The 22,277-nt window shown below is 28.5% G+C and overlaps 1 protein-coding gene across 1 annotated transcript in view; it reads left to right on the top strand.

Annotated features, from left to right (window-relative positions):
* Positions 1-22,277, top strand: part of LOC133331161 (cell adhesion molecule Dscam2-like) — a gene marked incomplete at its 5' end in the record, with an annotated part of 125,867 nt that overhangs the window by 71,358 nt on the left and 32,232 nt on the right. The window contains 7 exons of the mRNA XM_061539560.1: positions 16,669-16,788; positions 16,904-18,130; positions 18,211-18,366; positions 18,435-19,118; positions 19,187-19,295; positions 19,446-19,622; positions 21,637-21,803. Of these exons, the coding sequence (XP_061395544.1) occupies positions 16,669-16,788; positions 16,904-18,130; positions 18,211-18,366; positions 18,435-19,118; positions 19,187-19,295; positions 19,446-19,622; positions 21,637-21,803 (2,640 nt within the window). The remainder of the gene's footprint in view (positions 1-16,668; positions 16,789-16,903; positions 18,131-18,210; positions 18,367-18,434; positions 19,119-19,186; positions 19,296-19,445; positions 19,623-21,636; positions 21,804-22,277) is intronic.

Below are 22,277 nucleotides of genomic sequence, written 5' to 3'. Positions count from 1 at the left end.
TATTTCTTCTGTATTATTTCCCTTCACATTCGTTCCCAAAATTGCCCCCTTAGTTTCGGTGAAGAACCGGCAAATTTTTCAGATTCGGTTTCAATAAATTACCTGGTATCTTTCGGGAATATTTTTTTTTTATATTAAAATATACAATAACATATTGGTTTCATCTTATTCCCTATTTCACAGTTGCTCCCAAAATTGCCCCATTCTATTTCGGTGAAGAACCGGCAAATTTTGAAGATTCAGTTTCAATAAATTGCCTTGTGTCTTCTGGGGATTTACCCTTGGACATAGAGTGGTTGTTTAATGATTATCCCATTAATTCGTACTCGGGTATTACCACTTCGAAAATGGGTAAACGTTTAAGTGTGCTAATGATTGATTCGGTAAATGCCCGACATGTGGGCAATTATACCTGTAAGGCCAGGAATTTATGGGCCTCAGCAACATATACGGCGGAGTTGATAGTTAATGGTATGGGGTATTATGGTTATAAAAAAAATTTGAATAATAATTTATAATTTTCATTAATTTTTTTTCTTTTTAATTTTTTTATCAAAATTATTATTTTTCACTCTCGATCCCCTGGAAAATTGTTTTGCATGATTCAAAGAGATGCTTGGAAATGTGCTTTAAATATTTAGAATTTCATTTTAGTACATTTCATTTCTTTAATAGATTTTTTTAATTTTTATAGATTTTTTCGTTCCTTAAAATGTTGATAGATTTTTTAATCGATATTTATTTTATAGATTTTTTTTTAATTTTAAATATGTTTAATTTTTTAACGATTTTTTTCTATTGGCTGAATATATGCTTATCATAGTTGTTGTATATAGATCAGAACATTCATATGTATAGGTAAACAATATGCTAAAAAACAATAAAAAAAAATAATTAATAATTTTTTTCAGTTAAATAAATACCATTATTACAATCATGCGATAATATGGGATTTCCCTGCATATGATCTTGCCCTCCTAAACATATGCTATACGAGAGTAACTATATTAAAGAGCTGTCTGGCGCCATCTTTTGGTATCTAATACAAATGTAATGAATAGAATCATTTCTCTCTGATATTATCTGGCCTAATTGAGGGCCAATAAACTATGGAAAGCTTGCAATCTTTCCTTAGTTAAAGTAAGGATAATATCAAACATTTATAGATGTTCCCAGTTAAATTTTCCAGTTTCCTAAACATATGCTATATGATAGCTACTATATATACTTGCCTGGCGCCATGTGTCCCAGTTTATCATAAATATTATGTTGATACGCTAAAAACAATAAACAATTTTTAAATTGATTTAAATATTGAAGGATAGGTCTCTGAACTTATATGGGTTAAATAAAGACTATTAGTACAGTACAGTTTTTACCCACCTAAATATATGTTATAAGAGAGTAACTATACTTAACTAACTACTGCCTAGCGCCATCTGTCACTGTCTGGCATAAACCAAGTGGCATAACTGAGGGTCATGAGGAAAGCTTGCAATCATTCCTTATTTGAATAATATGGATAATATGGAAAAGCTATTGGGGGGTTCCCTGTACAATTTTTCCAGACTCCTAAACATATGGTATATACTAACTAATAATAATTTAGTAAGTGTTGTCTGGCGCCATCTATACTAGTTTAGCACAAATGTGTACGCTATACGTTTTAATTGCCCCTAGATTTTATTGACCTCATAAACATATACATATACTTTTTTGGAAACATTTGAATTCTTCCTTGCTGAACTGATTTTCTCTGTACAAATTTTCCAGACTCCTAATCATATGCTATATCATTTTCCTGTGCAATTTTCCAGACTCCCAAACATAATATTTGTTTTTAATTCAGAGTTGTCTAGCGCCATCTGTTTATTTTTAGCATAAACATTTTCGGTACAGTTTATTTCCCTCTAAATTTTATTGGCCTTCTACTACAAAAAATTTAAAATTATTTGAACAAAAATATAATTCTGCCTACATTTTAATGATCCCCTAAAAATATACTACAAAAAATATAAATTTATTTTAACTGAAGTATACTTCACAATTTTTAGGAATTCCGTTTTGCTGAACTGAAAATTAATTTTTTAAGGAACTATTTCCAAAATTTTTTTAGGATTTTTTTTAATCAAATAATTTTTTTATCTTATTTCCTACACCCAGTACCCCCCAAAGTAGTGCCCTTTGATTTCGGTGATGAACCGGCAAATTTTGAAGATTCTGTATCGGTAAATTGTCTGATATCATCGGGTGATATGCCAGTCGATATTATATGGATACATAATAATAAAACAATGGAACCATTTGGTTCGGGTATAACCATCTTGAAGAGTGGTAAAAGGGCCAGCGTTTTGACAATTGACTCCGTGCATGCGGGGCATGTGGGCGATTATACCTGTATGGCCAAGAATCGAGCTGGACAGGCCAATCACACGGCGCAATTGTTTGTTAATGGTGCAGAGATATAAAATTTTTTAAAATAATTACAATTTTAGTTTGAAAATATTTGATTTGAATTAAAAAACTTCCCCTTTATTCCTTTTTTTGTTCAAAAGTCCCTCCCAAAATAACACCCTTTGATTTTGGTGATGAGCCAGCGAATTTTGGTGATTCGGTTACGGTGCAATGTACCATATCGAAAGGTGATTTACCCGTGGACATAAATTGGTTATTTAATGGTTATGCCTTGAATGATTATTTGGGCGCCACCACTTCGAAAATTGGCAAGAAAGTCAGCGTGCTAACCATAGATTCGGTAAATGGTCATAATGCTGGCAATTATACATGTATTGCCAAGAATAAGGCCCAAACAACGGAATACACGGCGGAATTAGTTGTTAATGGTTAATAATAATTTTTAAGCAGTATTTTTTAGAAAAAAAATTTAGATACTTTATTTTTTAATTTTATTGAATTTTTATTCGTTCCTCCATTTCTTTCCCTTTCTTTTGGAAAGTTCCTCCAAAAATCACCCCCTTTTCCCTGGGCTCTGAGGCTGTTCATTTGGGCCAATATATCACCTATCAATGTACCATAACCGAGGGTGATTTACCCTTGAATATTTTATGGACCTTTAATAATCAGCCCATGGTTAATCAGGATAATGAGGATGTTATCATTGCCAAAATGGGTCGACGTAGCAGTGTACTGACCATTGAAAGTGTTAGTGCACGCAATGCTGGGAATTATACCTGTCAGGGTTCGAATATGGCTGGCAAGGCCAGTTATACCACACAATTGAGAGTTATAGGTATTTTAGAAAATAATTTATAAAAATTAAAAATATATTTTAAATAATTTTTTATTAGAAAATTTAAAAAAAGAAATATTTTTTGTTATTAAGTTTATCTATTTTTTTAATTTTTATTTATTTATTTACCAAAAACCCGTTTTTTAGTTTTACCCTATATACGTCCATTTACCTTTCAAGAGGGACCCGCTGAAACGGGTCAATATACAACGCTACATTGTTCTGTGACATTTGGTGATCTACCGTTGAATATAACATGGTTACACAATGATATGGAAATTGATGATAGTATGGGTATTTCCATGATGATGGTATCGAAACGTACTAGTGTTTTAACCATAGATTCAATTGATGATCATCATGCTGGAAATTATACATGTGTGGCTGAAAATCATGCTGGCATTGAAAAATATTCAACGGAATTGAATGTTTATGGTTAGCTAGAATTTTGACTTTATAGCTTATGGTCTATATTCTATATAATTCTACTAAAACAATATATCCTACATTTTTTATCTTCTTCATATAATCTCTGATACGAAAACCAATTTATATCTGGAATTATTTTGCCGCTTCATATTGGATTATAATCTAAACAAAGTAGCTATTTTGTGAGATGTGATTTTATCTTCTATGGATTGCATGCAATGCAAAAAAAAAATAATTGGCAGTAGTAATAACAGTTGGCACCCAAAATTTAGCATGTTGAGCACCAAAAATACAAGTAATATTTTTCTAACTAGCCCAAAAATAGGCAATATATATTAAAACAACATTTATGAAAATAACACAAAAAATTAACACAAAAAAAATGAAGTAAATATTTTGAAGCAAAAGTAGGCAATGAATATAAAATAATCGATATTAGAAAATAATAAACACGAAGTTTAAAATACATAGCCTAAAAGTATACTATGTATATATTCATAATTCTATGGGAAATAGGAACAATGGTAATTAAAATTAAGAAATATTTTCTAGGCCCTGTTAGCCTTCATTAAAATATCATTTTTTTTAAATCCATGTGTTAAAAACTGTACTAAAAAAAATCACTCTAGAGCCTCAGTTAGTCGCAAAATATTAAAAAAAAAATCACGCCATTGGCTCCGATAATCTTCAAAAAATATTATTAACAAAATATACCTGTTTGCATTTTTTTAAATTTTAGGGACAGTAAATATTATATTATTCAGTAAATATTGCAAAACACACGGTTAAAAACTCATTTTTAAGTCAACATTTAATTACAAAATGAATTGGCCTCAAAATAGGCAATTCATTTTTCCTACACACACAAAATATTTAATAGGTGAATATAGGGAATCATTGACAATTGTAATAAAATTTATATTTTCGAAATTTAATATTCTGAAACAATAATTTAAATGCCTCTTTCTAAGTCATAAATAAAGTAATTATTTAATTATAACATATATTGTTCATAAAATAAGCAATACATTTTTCCTACACATAATAGAATATTTAGTAGGTGAAATATGAGAAATCAGGACTATAGCAATAAAATTTATATTTGCAAAAATTAATATTTCGAAACTCTGGTCTTTTAGAAGATCAACTACTAAGTAAAAAAGTAAATTACAACAGAACTTAGCCTAAATTAAGCAATGCATATTTCATATATATAAAAAAGAAACATTTGATAGGACAATATGAGAAATCATTGCCAATTGTAATAAAATGTTCATATTTTCAAAATTGAATATATAATTCATTAAAGATGTCTTTCTATGTCATAAAATAATTTACAACATTAATTGACCTGAAAATAAGCAATAAATTTTTTCTATATATTAAAGAAGAGTTAGTAGGGGAATATGAGAAATCATGCCAATTGTAATAAAATTTATATTTTCAAAGTTGAATATTCTAAAACAATGATTTGAAGATTTCTATCTAAATTATAAAATAAATTACAACATATATTGTCCAGAAAATAAGCAATACATTTTTCCTACACATAAAAGAATATTTAGTAGGGAGTATATGGGAAATCATGACAATAGCAATAAAATTTAAATTTGCAAAGTTTTATATTTTTGAAACTCTGGTCTCTTTAAAAAGCAACTGCTAAGTTAAAAAGTAATTTACAACAGAATTTAGACTGAAGTTGTCAGTACATTTTTCATATATATTAAAAAACATTTCATAGGATAAAACGGCGAATTATTTACAATTGTAATAAAATTTTCAAAATTGAATATTCTGAACCAATACTTTAAAGACCTCTTTCTAAGTCATAAATAAATTAATTTTTTAATAACAACACAAAATGACCTGAAAAGTAGACAATACATTTTGACTATTTAGTAGGGGGAATATGGGAAATCATTACAATAGCAATAAAATATATATTTGCAAAATTGAATGTTCTGAAACTCTGGTCTCTTGGAAGAGCAACTGCTAAGTTAAAAAAAGTAAATTATAACAGTCTGAAGTTGGCAATAAATTTTTCATACACATAATATATGGGGAATAATTGACAATTGTAATAAAATGTTTACATTTTCGAAGTGGAATAACATGAAACAATGTATTAAGGGCCTCTTTTCAAGTCATAAAAAAATTAAGTATAAATATAGTCGTCATTTAATTATAAGATTAATTGGCCTGAAAATAGGCAATACATTTCTCCTAAATATAAAAGAATATTTAGTAGGGTGAATATGGAAAATCGTTAAATAAATTGAAATGCAATTTTTATTGCATATTCTTCACTGTAATTTTCTAATTCTATAAGTAGAAAATTCAAAAAAATTTGCACTCAGTTTTCCTAAATAAAAATAGTTTAATGCGACTTTATAGAGTTAAATTCAATTGAAATTACTACTCTTTTAAAAATGTAAGTTTCGTTGAAGTATGCTATAAATATTTGCATTAATACGCCAATATTTAGTGATATTTGTAAGATATAATTTTTTCCGTAAATATTTGGTTACATATTAAATGCCGATTAGAAAGGAGTAATAAGAAGTCATGCTTCTAAAAGTTTGCCCTAAATATAAATATTATATTATCACTTCAATCAAATGTCTTCTGGAATGGAGAATTAATTTGTTCTTCCATTTACTCCCCATTAATAAGATGTCTTAGGGCTTTCGTCTATAGGTCACAAATATATTTAACAAACTACGTTTATATAAACCTAGAAGTAGGATCTAAAAAGGCGTAATAAAAAGTCTAGCTCCTAAAAGAATGCCCTAAATATAAATATTTTATAATCACTTCAATCAAAAGGCTTCTGGAGTGGAAAATTAATTTCTGCTTCAGTTAATAAAATTTGTGTAAAAAACTGAGTTTTATATAAGCCTAGAAGTAGATTCTAATATGGAGAGGAAAAAATATTTCTTCTGAAGTTTACTCCCTATTAATAAGATCTGTTATATGAAAGCCTAAAAGTATGCTATATAAATATTTACTATGTGAATAATTCATTCTTTTAACAAACTGCGTTTTATATAAGCCTAGAAGTAGACTAAATAGATATTAAAATAAGTTTTCTAAAATTAATATTTCCTATTCTTAAAGTTCTACCAAAAATTGCTCCCTTTACATCGGGTGCTGAGGCATTCTATCCCGGCGATTACTTTACACTACAGTGCTCCATAATTCACGGTGATCATCCTTTACTGATCTATTGGACTTTCAATCACGAGAAACTCAACGAATCTAGTGCCGATAAAATTGGCATACTTATTTCCAAAATGGGTTCTCGAAGTTCGGTGTTGACCATTGATTCTGTGCAGGGTCATCATGCCGGCAATTATACATGTTATGGCAAAAATGCTGCCGGTGTTACGAATTACACGGCAACACTGGTTGTTAATGGTATTTGTTGAAAGAATGTTTAAAATATGTTAATTTAATTGTGTTTATTATTATATAAGTCTTAGTTTTGTTATTTAATTTTTTTATTTCTTTGTTTAAATTTTGTTTTTCTCAAGTACTTCCCAAATTGGCACCTTTACCCTCTAGTGTGGATTCACCCCCATATGTGGGTGATTTTTATCAATTGACCTGTGTCGTGTTGCATGGCGATGCACCCTTTAATATCACCTGGTATTATAATGATGAGCCGATCTACAATAAAGAGGGTTTTACGATATTAATGTTTAGCAAGCGTAGCAGTTCGTTGAACATTGAAAATGTTCGTCCAGAAAATGCTGGCAAATATTCATGCGTTGGTGCAAATCGTGCCGGAACTACTGAAGTATCTACAAATCTTACAATTAGGGGTTTGTGGAAAGCTATATTTTATAAATACACCTAATTCACTGAAAGAAAATTAGATGTAGTTGCCACTAATTCAAAAAGAACAAAAAATCACTAAGTTTGGGAAATTGGAGTATCTAACACATAGCATAGTTTTAGGAGGTTATGGCTTAAATAATTTGTTTTTGTAAATGTGTGCTATTCAGTGTAAAAATTATCATAACAAACGGTGGCAGTGTAAAAAAATCTTCAAATCTAAACAAAAATGGGTGGCAACACTAATCAATGTTTTTTAATTTTCCAATGAAAGCCTAAAAGTATGCCATACATTTGTGTGTTATCATCCTGCACTGTATACTATAAATTTATCACGTCATTTTGTGTTCTGCGTCTGTGTGTGATTTTTAGAATTACCCGAAATCGAATCATTTCAATTTAATCCCAATGGAGTAAATGGCGGTCAAGCTGTCAGGGTTATGTGCATGATAACCTCGGGTGATTTACCCATCGATATCTATTGGCTGAAGGATGGCCAACCATTGTTACGTTCCATATATCATAAAATCGATGAATATACTTTGATATTATCGCTGCGTCAGACAAATATTGGTGATGCTGGAAATTATACATGTGTGGCCAGTAATCGGGCGGGAGAGGCCCGCAAATGGTCGATATTGAAAGTGAAGGGTAGGGAAGCTTAGCATCTATTTTTTTTTGGTTTATAAATATTTTTTTAAAGTTATTTATTTTAAAAATTAAGTTGATTCCCAATGATGATCCTGAAATTAAAAAAGAAAACAAATAATAAAAATAGGTATATTATTTATTCCTTACCCCTAATTGGAGAATTTTTTGGTCCTGATATTAAAATATTAAATCGGCGAACTCCCCTTAGCCGCTGTAGCGGAGTTTTTTATTTTAGCACCTATAATAACCTCTATTTCCATTTTTAAATTTTTTATCCTTCTTGGCTGTTCAAAGAACCTCCCTATTTGGCACGTCTTGCCGTCTCGTCGGCCATTAGTAATGTAGGGGATTATGTCCAGTTAACATGTATTGTTACCAAGGGGGATTTACCCATACACATTGAATGGCTATTGAATGGACAAGATGTCGTACAAAATCTATCACATACTACTATGGCATCGGTGGGTTCACACACTAGCCTTTTGATGATCTACAATGTAACAGCTGAACATGCGGGCCAATATATGTGTAGAGCTCAGAATTCAGCTGGTTTCTTTAATCGAACCAGAGATTTAATTGTTAATGGTAGGAGAACATTTTTTTGAAATTGATTTTTTTCAATGGATTTTTTTTCCTTCTCCCACTTCACTTTCTAATAAACAACATTTTCTGAAAATTAAAATTTTTTTATTCAAAAATTTCTTTTTAAAATAAAAAAAGTAGTTTTGGGATTTTTTTATTACTTCTACTCTAATATGGATACGGAACTCTATACCACATGGAAATAAAAATAGAAAAAAAACTAATAATAATAATACTGATGTTAATAATAAAATACTGAATTTATTTAAGGAGGCCTAAAAGTGTGCTTTAAATAAAAAAAATAAATAAAAAAACAGACTAAAATTAGTGCTAGAAAAGTTGTCCGTTATTTAAAAAAACAATCTAAATAGAGTCAAGCCTAAATGTATATGTTACAATCTTGTTTATGGCATTACCCAAAAGTGTGTTATATAGAATTAAAATATTAAAGCCTAAATGTAAGCAATATAATATTGATTGTGGAATTTTCTGAGAAATTTTCTGGAAATATAAAAAATATAATAATAATAGGGGAGAGGGGGGCACCTTTGAACACTTTTTGCTTTCAAGCCTTATAAATTTTTTTATTTTATAATTTTTGGTTTCTTATAAATTTTAACTAATAGGTACATATGTAACCTTTAAAATGAATATACATATGACATACTATAAGCTTGATATACATATTTTATTACTGTTTTAATGGACGAACTCAAAGTGTTCAAAACTGCCCCCCCAGGGGGGCAGCTTTGAACAGGGGTTGGCATTTTGGAACGACATGTTTTTTACAGTGTTAATGTTCAAATATGTATGTATTTTATTCAAACATATCAGAAATGCATTAATTCATTAAAAATATATAAAAAAATATTCAAAATTTAAAAAATGTAGATCAAAATTTATTAAAACATAAAATGACTTAAAAACAAAGATTAATATGGTGTAAAATACAATTATTTTGGTAATCTTATTAGCTCATTTGAAATTTTGAGAAATCGAAGGCAAAAGTTAAAAACTCCGTTTTTTACTCGAGTTTAATGGGCATGTTCAAAGGTGCCCCACCCATGGCATTTTACGGAAATTTAAAATAACTTTTTTTGTAATAAATATATATGAAAGAAATTACATTAGTTATGTTTGAAATGATTGTTGGAATGCAAAAAATTTGTTTGACGAAAGAAAACTATCACAGAATTCTTCCTGCGCCCTTACAACCAAATGAATAAAAGTTTACAATGACACTGAGAAAACATGGCCACCCATTCACAATTTTTCGACAACTGAAAAAGCAAGCCAAAGTGGTTTACGCATATAGAGAACAAGATTGCCATATACAAAAATGTGGTTGCGGGTCGGAAAAATATTAAACCAAGGTTTTATGAGCGCTGTTCAAAGGTGCCCCACGTTCAAAGGTGCCCCCCTCTCCCCTACTGATGTTAATAACAAAATATTGAATTTTTTTAAGGAAGCCTAAAAGTATACTTCAATAAAAAATTAAAAAATAGACACAAATTAGTGCGAGAAAATTTGTCCTTTATATAAAGAAACAATCTAAATAATGTCAAGCCTAAATGTAGGCATTACAATCTTCTTTACGGCATTCCCCAAAAGTGTGCTGTATAAAATTAAATGTCAATTTCGAAACGAAAATTTTATCCCAAGATGACTTTGAACGTTGGATTCAGAATCGTATGTTTTTAAATTTGCCTAAATGCAGGCTTTGGAAATATAAATATTTTTTAATTTGTCTGGTTCTAGACCTACCTGAAGATAGACCTTTGCAAAATAGTTTCTTTACAGAAATTTCATATCAATCCCATTGTAAGCCTAGAATAAAATCTAGTAATTTTCATATCAGTCTGAAAATCATAAATCCGTAAAGAAAATTGTATCCATAGTTGACAAATTAAATAAATCAATTTATTTCATCCTTAACATATGCAATGGAAATATACATCGTGTATTAATTTCCTCAACATTTATTCATTCTCAGCCTAAAAGTAGACATTTAAATCGAAGTAAGTCTCGAACTAGAATCTAGCATAGACAATTGTATAGCTAGTTAAATTTGGATAGGGAAATGGTTTTTATATGGAATGAGACTAGAAATAAGGACTAGGGAAAACGGAGTTCGCTAAGGCTTCAAAAAGATATTTTTGAAAAATTAAAAATAATATTTGGTTTGTACATCAGTAAAATAATATCTTTTAATCCTTAAAATATGCCCGGGAAATATATTTTGAATATTATTTTCTCAGTATGTATTTAAATCAAAAGCAGCCTCAAATAGAACACGTCCATACAATTTCCTTTTTCAAATTTTATTTTGAGAATAATTTTTTATGATTAATACATACGTTCGCTACGGCGTAAAATAATATTTGGGAAATATAAAAATTTGATCCCTATTATATGCACAGAAAATATGTCCACAATAGCTTTCAAGAAAATAAAATATTAAAAATATTTTCTCATGTATATTTTAAAGCTTCAAAAAAACTATAAATTATTTTCTTTTTAGTAAATCAAATAAAAAATTTGTTTTCATCCTAAAAGTATGCATTTAATTCCAACTTAAAATAATATTTCGGAAATATAGAAATTTGTTCTCTTTTATATGCCCTGGAAATATATTTCCCATATTTAATTAACGCTTACAATGTTTTGAAATATATTTACAGTTTAGGCATATAAAGAAAATCAAATTGCAGACCTTAAAGGAAGTAGTTTTGCCTAAAGGTATACTCCTGAATTTTTCTAAATTTCCCTAATATTAGAAAATGGAAATGATGCGGCTTTTATATTCCAAAATATTTTCATATTTTTGTTTTTTTTACAAAGTTTAGCTATTTTTAGCCTATAAGTATGCAGTGATTTGTATAAAGCATTTTTTTTTTTGAAATTTCAAAATTAATTATTTTATTAATTATTGTATCGAATCAAATAAAATTTATAATATTAAATTTAAATATACCGAATGAGGAACAGAGACAGATAAAGTTCTGTGATGAGTGATAGCAGATAAAAAAGTGATACAATACCAGTTATTTTGGTAATAGTTTAAAATCAGCCTAAAAGTATACTTTATTATTTTTACTATATTTCTTTAATTTTAGACATTGGGAATTTATTGGCTTTTATATTCAATATTTTACAATATTTACAATTTTTAAATGTTTTTTCTTAAAATGTAGCATTTTTTCAGCCTATAAGTATGCAATGATTTATATGATATATTGTAAAGAAAATCTTTTTTCATAAAATTCTAAGTAAATTTATTCCTGTGAGTTGCTACGAAAAAAAAAATATTTCAAATATATAAAACAATTTGAATCAATCATAAAATTGCTACGTAATTTATGACTGGGTGGGTCTAATTAAAATTTTAGAGCAACAGCCTTTAAGTGATCATGTTTAAATCTCAAGAAAAATTAACCAGTGGTATAGAGTTCCTTTGAGGTCGGCTGAGAACGACTTTTTTCTAATTCAAATAATATTTTTCAAAAACGATTTTTTCTGAAACCGCCAAAATTGCCAGCAGACATAAGGGGCATGTTTGGAAATCGACCAGCAACCAAATCGAAAATTTTTTTTATCTTCTTCTCTAAAAATTCTTAAAAACAAATCTTTGAAACTATTTTCAAATATTTACTATTTGAAAATTAAAACAAAACCTTGTGTATATAAGCATCAATGTATGTCCACATGTGGGAAAACATTATGTAAAAAGCTATTTAAAAAATTAGCAAACATTAGTAATAAAGAGAAACAGCTCAAAATACAAAAACAGCAACAACAATACATATGCATATGATTGTTCAACCACCACCACTACTACTACAACAACAATAGCAAAAACAGCATCATAATTGAAGCACCAAACCTCCCACCAGCACCACACAACACCATTTTTAGTAACAAAAAAAGAAAAAGAAAAACACCTACACTTATCAAAGCACCAAAGTAAAAACAATAATACACCCAAGAAAACATTTTCACCAAAAATAAAACAACAATACTACACCCAAAAACAAAAATTCCAACAATCGGAATAGCTAGAGAAACACCTAAAAACAATTCAATACAAAAGGCTTGCCATAAAAACCTACAGCTTGATTTTTTAATATGATTTTCTAAATTTTTGATTTATGAAATATTATTTTGATTTTTTTTTTTTTGATTTGTACAAAAAAAATATTTTTTATGTGATTTTTTTTGTTATATAAATTTGTTAGCTTTTTAAAAAAGACTTTCAATGTTATGTGGTATGCAAACAAACCAACACAAAACTATAAATGTGCGCAGCATTTCGTATCATCGCATTAGAAATAAAAAAAAACAAAACAGACAAACAACAACAAAATTCAAAGATAAAAACATCCATGATAACTGAAAATAACAACAACTTTAACATTTATATATATAACTCAACTAACTTTTCATCTTCAAACCCGCTGTCTTATATATAAATACATACTTACATACAATATGCGTTATACAAATACTCATTATCCATATGTATATGCGGCAAAGCAGCCTATCAGACCAAAAAACAAAAACTGCATTGCAAAATTTTATTTCGCTATAAATATAGAAGAATGGAAATCAACAAAACAGAAAATTCTAAAACGAATACCAAAAAACAAACCTCCTCTCTCAAAAATATATCCTTCGTGATCCTTGACACCAAAAACGCTTCCTTTTCTCCTCATCCTACTCCCTCCCTCCTTTAAATCCTTTCACATTCATTTATTTTCATTTCATTTTATTAATTTATCATTTTCTTTTTTCGTTGTATATAAACAAAGTAGGTTAAAGGTTGTCATAACAAAATTTATTACTACAATTACAAAAAGTTCATTTAATCGGAACCTTACCTATTCTTTCCTTGGCAACCTCTAATCCTTTGTTTCAACTTGCATGCTCTATATATATAAAAATTAACTTTTATGTTTATTATTAATCTTTTTTTAGTTATTTTTTTCCCATCAACTCACTTTATGTTGTCCCATTTTTTGCTTGAGTTCATTATCATAGTATATAAGCTTTTTCTGTTGTAGAAATTGTTGCTTTATAGTATATAAGCTTATAATATAATGTGTTTACAAATCTATAGTTTACAGCAAAAACAATTGTTTAATTATTTGTGGCAAAAAATAAGGTGAAAATAAATTAATTTCCTATTTAATGGCATATTTGTATTGATAAAACAAAAGACTTAAGACACAAGCATTTGTGTGCTGTTATTAATGGAAAACATAAATCTCTTTAAGAGAAAAATCAAAAATAATGAAACAAACGACTTAAGACACAAACATTAGTTTGCTTCCATTAATGGAGAGAGTAAATGTAAACATTAGTTTGCTTCCATTAATGGAGAGAGTAAATGTTATTTCTCTCTCTCTCTCTGTTCAAATGCAATTATGATCATGAAGACTTAAGACACAAACATTAGTGTGATGGTATTAATGGAGAGAGTAAAATTACTCTTTAATGTTATCTCTCTCTCTCTCTGTTCGAATGCAATTGTGATCATGAAAGACTTAAGACACACGCAGTTATGAATAACAGTTGAAGAACGAAATAAAAGACTTAAGACACAAGCATGTCATTGATGGAGAATGTTTTCTCATTAAGAGAAAAATAAAAAATGGTGACACAAAAGACTTAAGACACAAACATTATTGGAGAGAATAAAATGACTATTTAATGTTATCTGTTTATCTGTTCAAGTGCAATTGTGATCATGAAATACTTAAGATACATGCATTTTTTTTTTTTTTTTTTGAAATAAAAGACTTAAGACACAAGCGTTTTTTTAATTTCAGTGATAACTGAAAACAATCGACTAAAGACTTAAGACACAAGCACTGACAAAGACTTAGGACACAAACTCAAATATGTTATTGCAAAGGAAGGAAAAGACTTAAGACACATGCAGTTATGACTAACTGTTGAAAAATGAAATGAAAGACTTAAGCCACAAAAACTGGCAAAAACTTAAGACCCAAACTCTTATGTGTTATTGCCAAAAGACTTAAGACATATACGGCCATGGACAGATGTTTTGGTGAAAAATAAAAGATTTAAGACACAAACATAATGTTTAATTTAAATGATTTGGGCTTTCATAGATAAATTGTATTAAAATTTAAAACTTCGACATAAAATCTCTTAAATACTAAAATTTTCTCATAAAAAAATTAAAAACTGAGTTAACATGTAAAAATGGATAACCGGATGGGAAAAATTTAATTGAGATATTATCAGCATTGCTTTAAGGTATCCAGTGTTCAAACGGGTCTCCATCCATATTTGTATAACGAGTAATTGTAACTTAATTCGTCTGAAAAATAAAAACCCTAAATGTGCTCTTAATTTGGTTGAAACAGCAAAATACAACCTGAACAGACCCACGCAAAAATTACTTCATTATATCCTATCCTATATATAAATTGAAATTGAAGGAAACAATTCTTAATATGGGCGTATGGGTTGATATATTTTTACAATAACATTTTAAAGACATTTTTTAATATTTCTTTTTTTTTTGCAATCACCAAAACAGTATTTAATAAAGAACCTAAAAATTTATATTTACTATTTTTTAATAAAAAAATCCTATTGAGAATCTGTATTCAAATAATTTCGATAAATTTTTAATATTAAGAATTAATATATTCCATGGATGTAAACTCAAATGATTTTAGTAATTTTTAAATAATCCCAATTAATTTTTTTCCATGAATGTGTTCTTATAGTCGTTTATATTTATACAAAATATGCCAATATTTAATTAAAAATTCACAAAGAATATGTAAATAACTCGTCAACAATTTTGCTGTAAACCGTAAGTAAATGCATTAGAAACGAAATAAAGTGGTTCCAGAAAGATTAGAAAAAAATAAATATGTTTATAATTATTTAAAATATAAATTAAAAATTACAGTTAATTAAAAAATAAATATATAGAAAAACATTTGGAAAGTTAATCTAAAAATTTAATAAATTTCAACAATTGTGCTATTTTTTAAATTAATTTTAATTTTTTGGAATTAAAAACAAATAAAAAAATAAAATTAAATAAACAAAAATTGTTTAAAAAAATTTAATTTTTTATTAAAATAAAAAAAAATCATTGAAAATACAAAAAAAAAAAATTGCTGAGACATGAATTGTTATGTTTTAATGTTTTTTTTTTAATTAATAAGATTTATAAAACCATCAACTTAAATTAAATTGATTATCAAATATAAAAAATAATTATTTTACATTAATAAAATTACAAAAAAAGAAATAATTAGAACAATAATATTAATAAAAATAATTAAAATTAAAATTATTTAAAAAACTAAACTTTTAAAACTATTAATATTTGATTAAATTAAATTGATTAACATTTACACATCTATTTTACTATTTTATTTAATGAAAAATATTAAAGAAAAAAATAAGTAATTAAATAAAATAAAAAGATAAATATTAAATATTTATATTTTAAAATAAATTATTAACAAAATTAAAATTAAGGAAATAATTACAAATTATATTTTTTTAAAAAATATAAAAAAATAATTATATAATTAAATATTTATATATACTATAATTATTTAATTAATTTAATTAAAAAAATTATCAATAAAAAATTACAAAAAATAATTAAAATAATAATATAATTTAAAAAATTTAAATTAAAAGAACATTTAATACTCAATTAATTTTTAAATTTAATCTGAACCACTTTATTGCGTTTCCTATAGTCTGTCCGTAAGTCCGTCTATTGTAAAAAAATACCACTACCGCATGCTTTATAAAATTACAATAAATAAATACCTAAATTATGAAAATCGTATTAACATAAACTATTTTTTTCTTCAACAATTCAAACACTTCTTCTCAACAATGAACAAAAATAACAGTACCCCCAAGATGGATTTTGGAACCCACCGATAAGGCTTTTGCTCAAGGCTCCGATGCTAAGGTTGAATGCAAGGCTGATGGCTTCCCAAAACCACAATTGACATGGAAGAAAGCTGTTGGTAAGTAGGGCAAAAAATATATAAAATTGATTTAAATTTCAAAATTGTATTTGAATCTTTTAAAAAATGTTAATATTGACCCTAATATTTTCAAAATCCCTCTCCTTTTAAATAGGCAACAGTCCCGGTGAATACAAGGATTTGAAGAAGAACGATAACATTCGCGTTGAAGAAGGTACTCTGCACATTGACAACATCCAAAAGACCAATGAAGGCTATTACTTGTGTGAGGCCATTAATGGTATTGGTTCCGGATTGTCCGCCGTTATTATGATCAGCGTTCAGGCACCACCAGAATTCACTGAGAAATTGCGTAACCAAACCGCCCGCCGTGGCGAACCTGCCGTCTTGCAATGTGAAGCTAAGGGCGAAAAACCAATTGGCATTTTATGGAATATGAACAATATGCGTTTGGACCCTAAGAACGATAACCGTTATACCATTCGTGAAGAGATTTTGTCTACCGGTGTTATGTCCTCGCTTTCGATTAAGCGTACTGAACGCTCTGATTCTGCCTTGTTCACCTGTGTTGCCACCAATGCCTTTGGTTCGGATGATGCTAGCATTAACATGATTATTCAGGAGGTACCCGAAATGCCATATGCCCTGAAGGTTTTGGATAAATCTGGACGTTCCGTACAATTGAGCTGGGCCCAACCCTACGATGGCAATTCACCAATTACCCGTTATATTATTGAATTCAAACGTTCTCGTGCCTCTTGGGATGAAATTGATCGCGTTATGGTACCCGGAGATACCACTGAAGCTCAGGTCCAGAAATTGAATCCAGCCACCACATATAATATTCGTATTGTTGCCGAAAATGCCATTGGAACCTCGCAGACATCTGAAGCTGTCACTATTATCACTGCCGAAGAAGCTCCATCGGGTAAACCACAAAATATCAAAGTGGAACCTGTTAATCAAACTACCCTGCGTGTTACCTGGAAACCACCTACCCGTTCGGAATGGAATGGTGAAATTTTGGGTTATTATGTTGGCTATAAACTATCGAATACCAATTCGTCGTATGTCTTTGAAACTGTGAACTTTTTGACTGAAGAAGGCAAGGAACATAGCTTGGAATTGAATAACTTGCGTGTCTATACCCAATATTCGGTGGTCATTCAGGCATTCAACAAGATTGGCGCTGGTCCCTTGAGTGATGAAGAGAAACAATTTACTGCCGAAGGTACCCCAAGCCAGCCACCAAGTGATACCTCATGCACCACCTTGACTTCGCAGACAATTAGAGTTAGCTGGGTCAGCCCTCCTTTGGAATCGGCCAATGGTGTTATTAAGACTTACAAGGTTGTCTATGCTCCCAGTGAAGAGTGGTATGGTAAGTAGAGGGGGAGGAGGGGAAATAAAATGTGAAAGGGGTATTGATAATAAAAATATAATTTATTTAATTTTCCTCAGATGAAACCAAACGCCACTACAAGAAGACTGCCTCCTCGGACACCGTTTTACATGGCCTCAAGAAATACACCAACTATACCATGCAAGTTTTGGCCACCACTGCCGGAGGTGATGGTGTACGCAGCGCTCCAATTCACTGCCAAACTGAACCTGATGGTAAGTCCAATAATTATTTTTTTCATATCAATCTTTTCTAATTTAAATCCCCTTCTTTCCCCACACAGTTCCTGAAGCTCCCACCGATGTCAAGGCCTTGGTTATGGGTCAAGCTGCCATTTTGGTATCATGGCGTCCACCAGCACAACCCAACGGCATTATCCAACAATACACCGTCTACACTAAAGTTGAAGGAGCCGAAGGTGAACCCAAGAGCCAAAAGATCCCACACTACCAAATGAGCTACGAAGCCACCGAATTGGAAAAGAACAGCCCCTACGAATTCTGGGTCACAGCCAGCACTAACATTGGTGAAGGACAACCCTCAAAGAGTATTGTTGCCATGCCCAGTGATCAAGTTCCTGCAAAAATTGCCTCATTCGATGACACATTCACTGCCACCTTTAAGGAAGATGCCAAAATGCCTTGCTTGGCTGTCGGATCACCACAACCTGAAATTACCTGGAAGATTAAGGGTGTTGAATTTACCGGAAATGATCGTATGCGTGTGTTGCCCGATGGTTCTCTTTTGATTAAATCGGTCAATCGTCAAGATGCTGGAGATTATACTTGTCATGCTGAAAATTCTATTGCCAAGGATTCGATTACCCATAAACTGATTGTTTTGGCTCCACCCATGTCGCCTCAGGTTACTTTGTCTGCCACCACCACTGATTCATTGACTGTTAAGGTTAAGCCCCATGAAGGTGATACTGCTCCTCTGCATGGTTACACATTGCACTACAAACCAGGTGGGTTTCAGGGATCTAGAAAGGAGGAAAGTATATCTAAAATATTTTATTACTTTTTGTTTTTGCAGAATTCGGAGAATGGGAAACCGCCGAAGTTGCCGTAGATGCCCAAAAATTCACCATTGACAATCTATTGTGCGGTTCACGTTATCAGGTCTATGCTACTGGATTTAACAAGTAAGGAAATTAATGAAAATATATACAATCGAACTTCCATGACTCGAACCACCATCGATCCGAAAAAAGAACTTAAATTTGAAATTTTAATTTTTTTATAATTTTAAGTAATTTTTTCATATACTTTTATTGTTAATTTTTTCCCTTTAGCATTGGCGCCGGCGAAGCATCCGACATCCTGAACACCCGCACCAAGGGCTACAAACCCAAACTGCCAGAGAAATCTCGTTTCATTGAAGTCTCCTCGAATTCGGTATCATTGCATTTCAAGGCCTGGAAGGATGGCGGCTGCCCCATGTCTCACTTTGTTGTAGAAAATAAGAAACGGTGAGTATTATAGTATTTAAAACTCGATATTAATTTTTTGAAATCAATTTTTGAAATTAAAAATTAATTTCGAAAATTCGAACTTAATATTTTTTGAAAAATTACTTTATACACTTTTTAAATATTTTAAAATTTATAAAAAACTAAATTTGAAAATTCGGTATTAAATTTCGAAATTCAAAATTAATTTCGAAAACTGAAACTTCCAATTTTTTGATGAAAAATCACTTCAAACACTCTTCAAATATTTTAAAATTTATAATTTTTGAAAAAAAACTAAAATTGAAAATTCGAAAATAATTTTTAAAATTTGAAATTTATTTCTAAAATTCAAAATTTGTATATTTTGATGGAAAATCACTTTACAAACTCTTAAATAATTTGTAATTTAATTTATAAAATTCGAAGTTTATATTTTTTGATGGAAAATCATTTATACACTCTTTAAATATTTTAAAAATTATATTTTTGGGAAAAACTTTAAAATTGTATATTAATTTTTAAAATTCGAAATTAATATCGAAAATTCGAACTTTATATTTTTTGATGGAAATCACTTTACACACTCTTTAAATATTTAAAAAATCATAACTTTGGAAAAAAATTAATTAAAAATTATAAATTCGAAAATTCGAACTTAATTATTGAAATTCGAAATACATTTCGAAAATTCGGAGTTTGTATTTTTTGATGGAATATCACTTTATACTCTCTTCAAATATTTAAAAAAATTTAATTTGGAATAAAATAAACATTTTTCAGTAATTTTGAAATTCTTTCATTATTGCGTTAATTATTTTATTTCGAAATATAATTTTAAAATTTATTTTTTTATATTCGAAACCATAAATAAATATATAATTGTAATTTTGGAAAATTCAAAATAATTTGTAAAAATTCCATCTTAAATTATTTTTATAAAAAAAACTAAATTTGAAAATTCGATATTAAATTTTAAAATTCGAAATTAATATCGAAAATTCCAATTTTATATTTATTTGATGGAAGTCACTTTACACACTCTTTTAATATTTAAAAATTTATAATTTTGGAAAACGATTATAAAAATAATAATTTGGAAAATTCGAACTTAATTTTTGAAATTCGAAATACATTTCGAAAATTCGAAGTTTGTATTTTTTGGTGGAATATCACTTTATACTTTTTTTAAATATTTAAATAATTTTAATTTGGAAAAATAAAGAAAATAAAGAAAAAATCAGAAATTTTGAAATTCTTTCATTGCTACGAAAATTGTTTTATTTCGAAATATAATTTAAAAAAACTTATTGTTTTATATTCGAAATCATAAGTATATAACTGTAATTTTGGAAAATTCAAAATAATTTTAATAATTTATTTTTATAAATTATTTTGAATTTCTTTAATTTTTTTTTAAGTTTCGAAATTAATTTCGAACTTAGTATTTTTGATGGAATATCACAGTGAAAAAATAATTTCAAAATAATTTGTAAAAATTATATCTTTAATTATTTTTTAAATTTAATTTAAATTAATTTCGAATATTCGAACTTTGTATTTTCTATGGAATATCACAGTGAAAAATGTTCGAATATTTAAGAAATGTTATTATATATTCGATATTAATTTCCTCTTTTCGAAATAATTAGATTCCATCACAGTCGGTTTTTTTTAAATTTCAAATTCATTTCGAAAATAGATTATTTTTTTAAAATGCATTTCAATAATAATTTGTATCAATAAATATTTTCTAATACTATAATTTATATTTATTTTTTAGTTTTCTTAAAGCTTTATGAAATTTTATTATGTTCGAATAAGATGTTCGAAAATTCAAACATTTAGTTTTTAAAATTTATAAAATAATATTATTGGGCATTATGTGTTAGAAGGCTAATTTCTCAAATTCGAAATTATGAAAATGATGTTCGAAAAATTCGAACATTTTAATTATTATTTTTGTTATAATTTTTGATGTAAAATTTTTTACCACTTTTGTTTTTTTATTAATTTTATATTTAAAAAATTTTAGCGACCAAATTGAATGGAATCAAATTTCGAATAATGTTAAGCCCGATAATAATTACGTTGTATTGGATTTGGAACCTGCCACTTGGTATAATTTGCGTATCACTGCCCATAACTCTGCTGGTTTCACTGTTGCCGAATATGATTTTGCCACATTGACTGTTACTGGAGGTATTTATATTCTGTTTTCCAATTTGATAATGATATTATTTTTCAAAAAATAAGAGATGGAGGATATTTTAGGTACCTTTCGAAAAAAATGGGACCTGAAATAACTTCACTCTCAATCAAATGTAAAGACATTGCTTTTGTACATAATGTTGATACTACGTGAAAAATATTTAAGGTTTATGGAAATAATTTGGAAAAACAGTTTACTAAAATATTAATTAATGATTTTATATTATTGAAAAAATATTTTTTTTAAATTTCCATAAACCTTAAATACAAAAATATACAAATAACAACAAAAAAACATTTTCTTTCCACCCGAAAGTAAAGCTACACCTGCTTCAATGTAAAGAAAATACATTTTGAAAAAAAATATAATTTTTAATTATGATTTCTTTTTTCGTTTTCGTTACGCTTCTTTATCTGAAATGAAAAAAAAAGGTTTTTAGGTTTTTTAAGTGTGTAAAAATATTT

This window comes from Musca vetustissima, unplaced genomic scaffold (genome assembly GCF_032173495.1).
Source record: "Musca vetustissima isolate MV318-11 ecotype Yass unplaced genomic scaffold, APGP_CSIRO_Mvet_v1 utg4905, whole genome shotgun sequence".
NCBI lineage: Eukaryota > Metazoa > Arthropoda > Insecta > Diptera > Muscidae > Musca > Musca vetustissima.
Note: the sequence above shows the minus strand (reverse complement) of the source record. Positions and strands in the feature narration are given on the sequence as shown.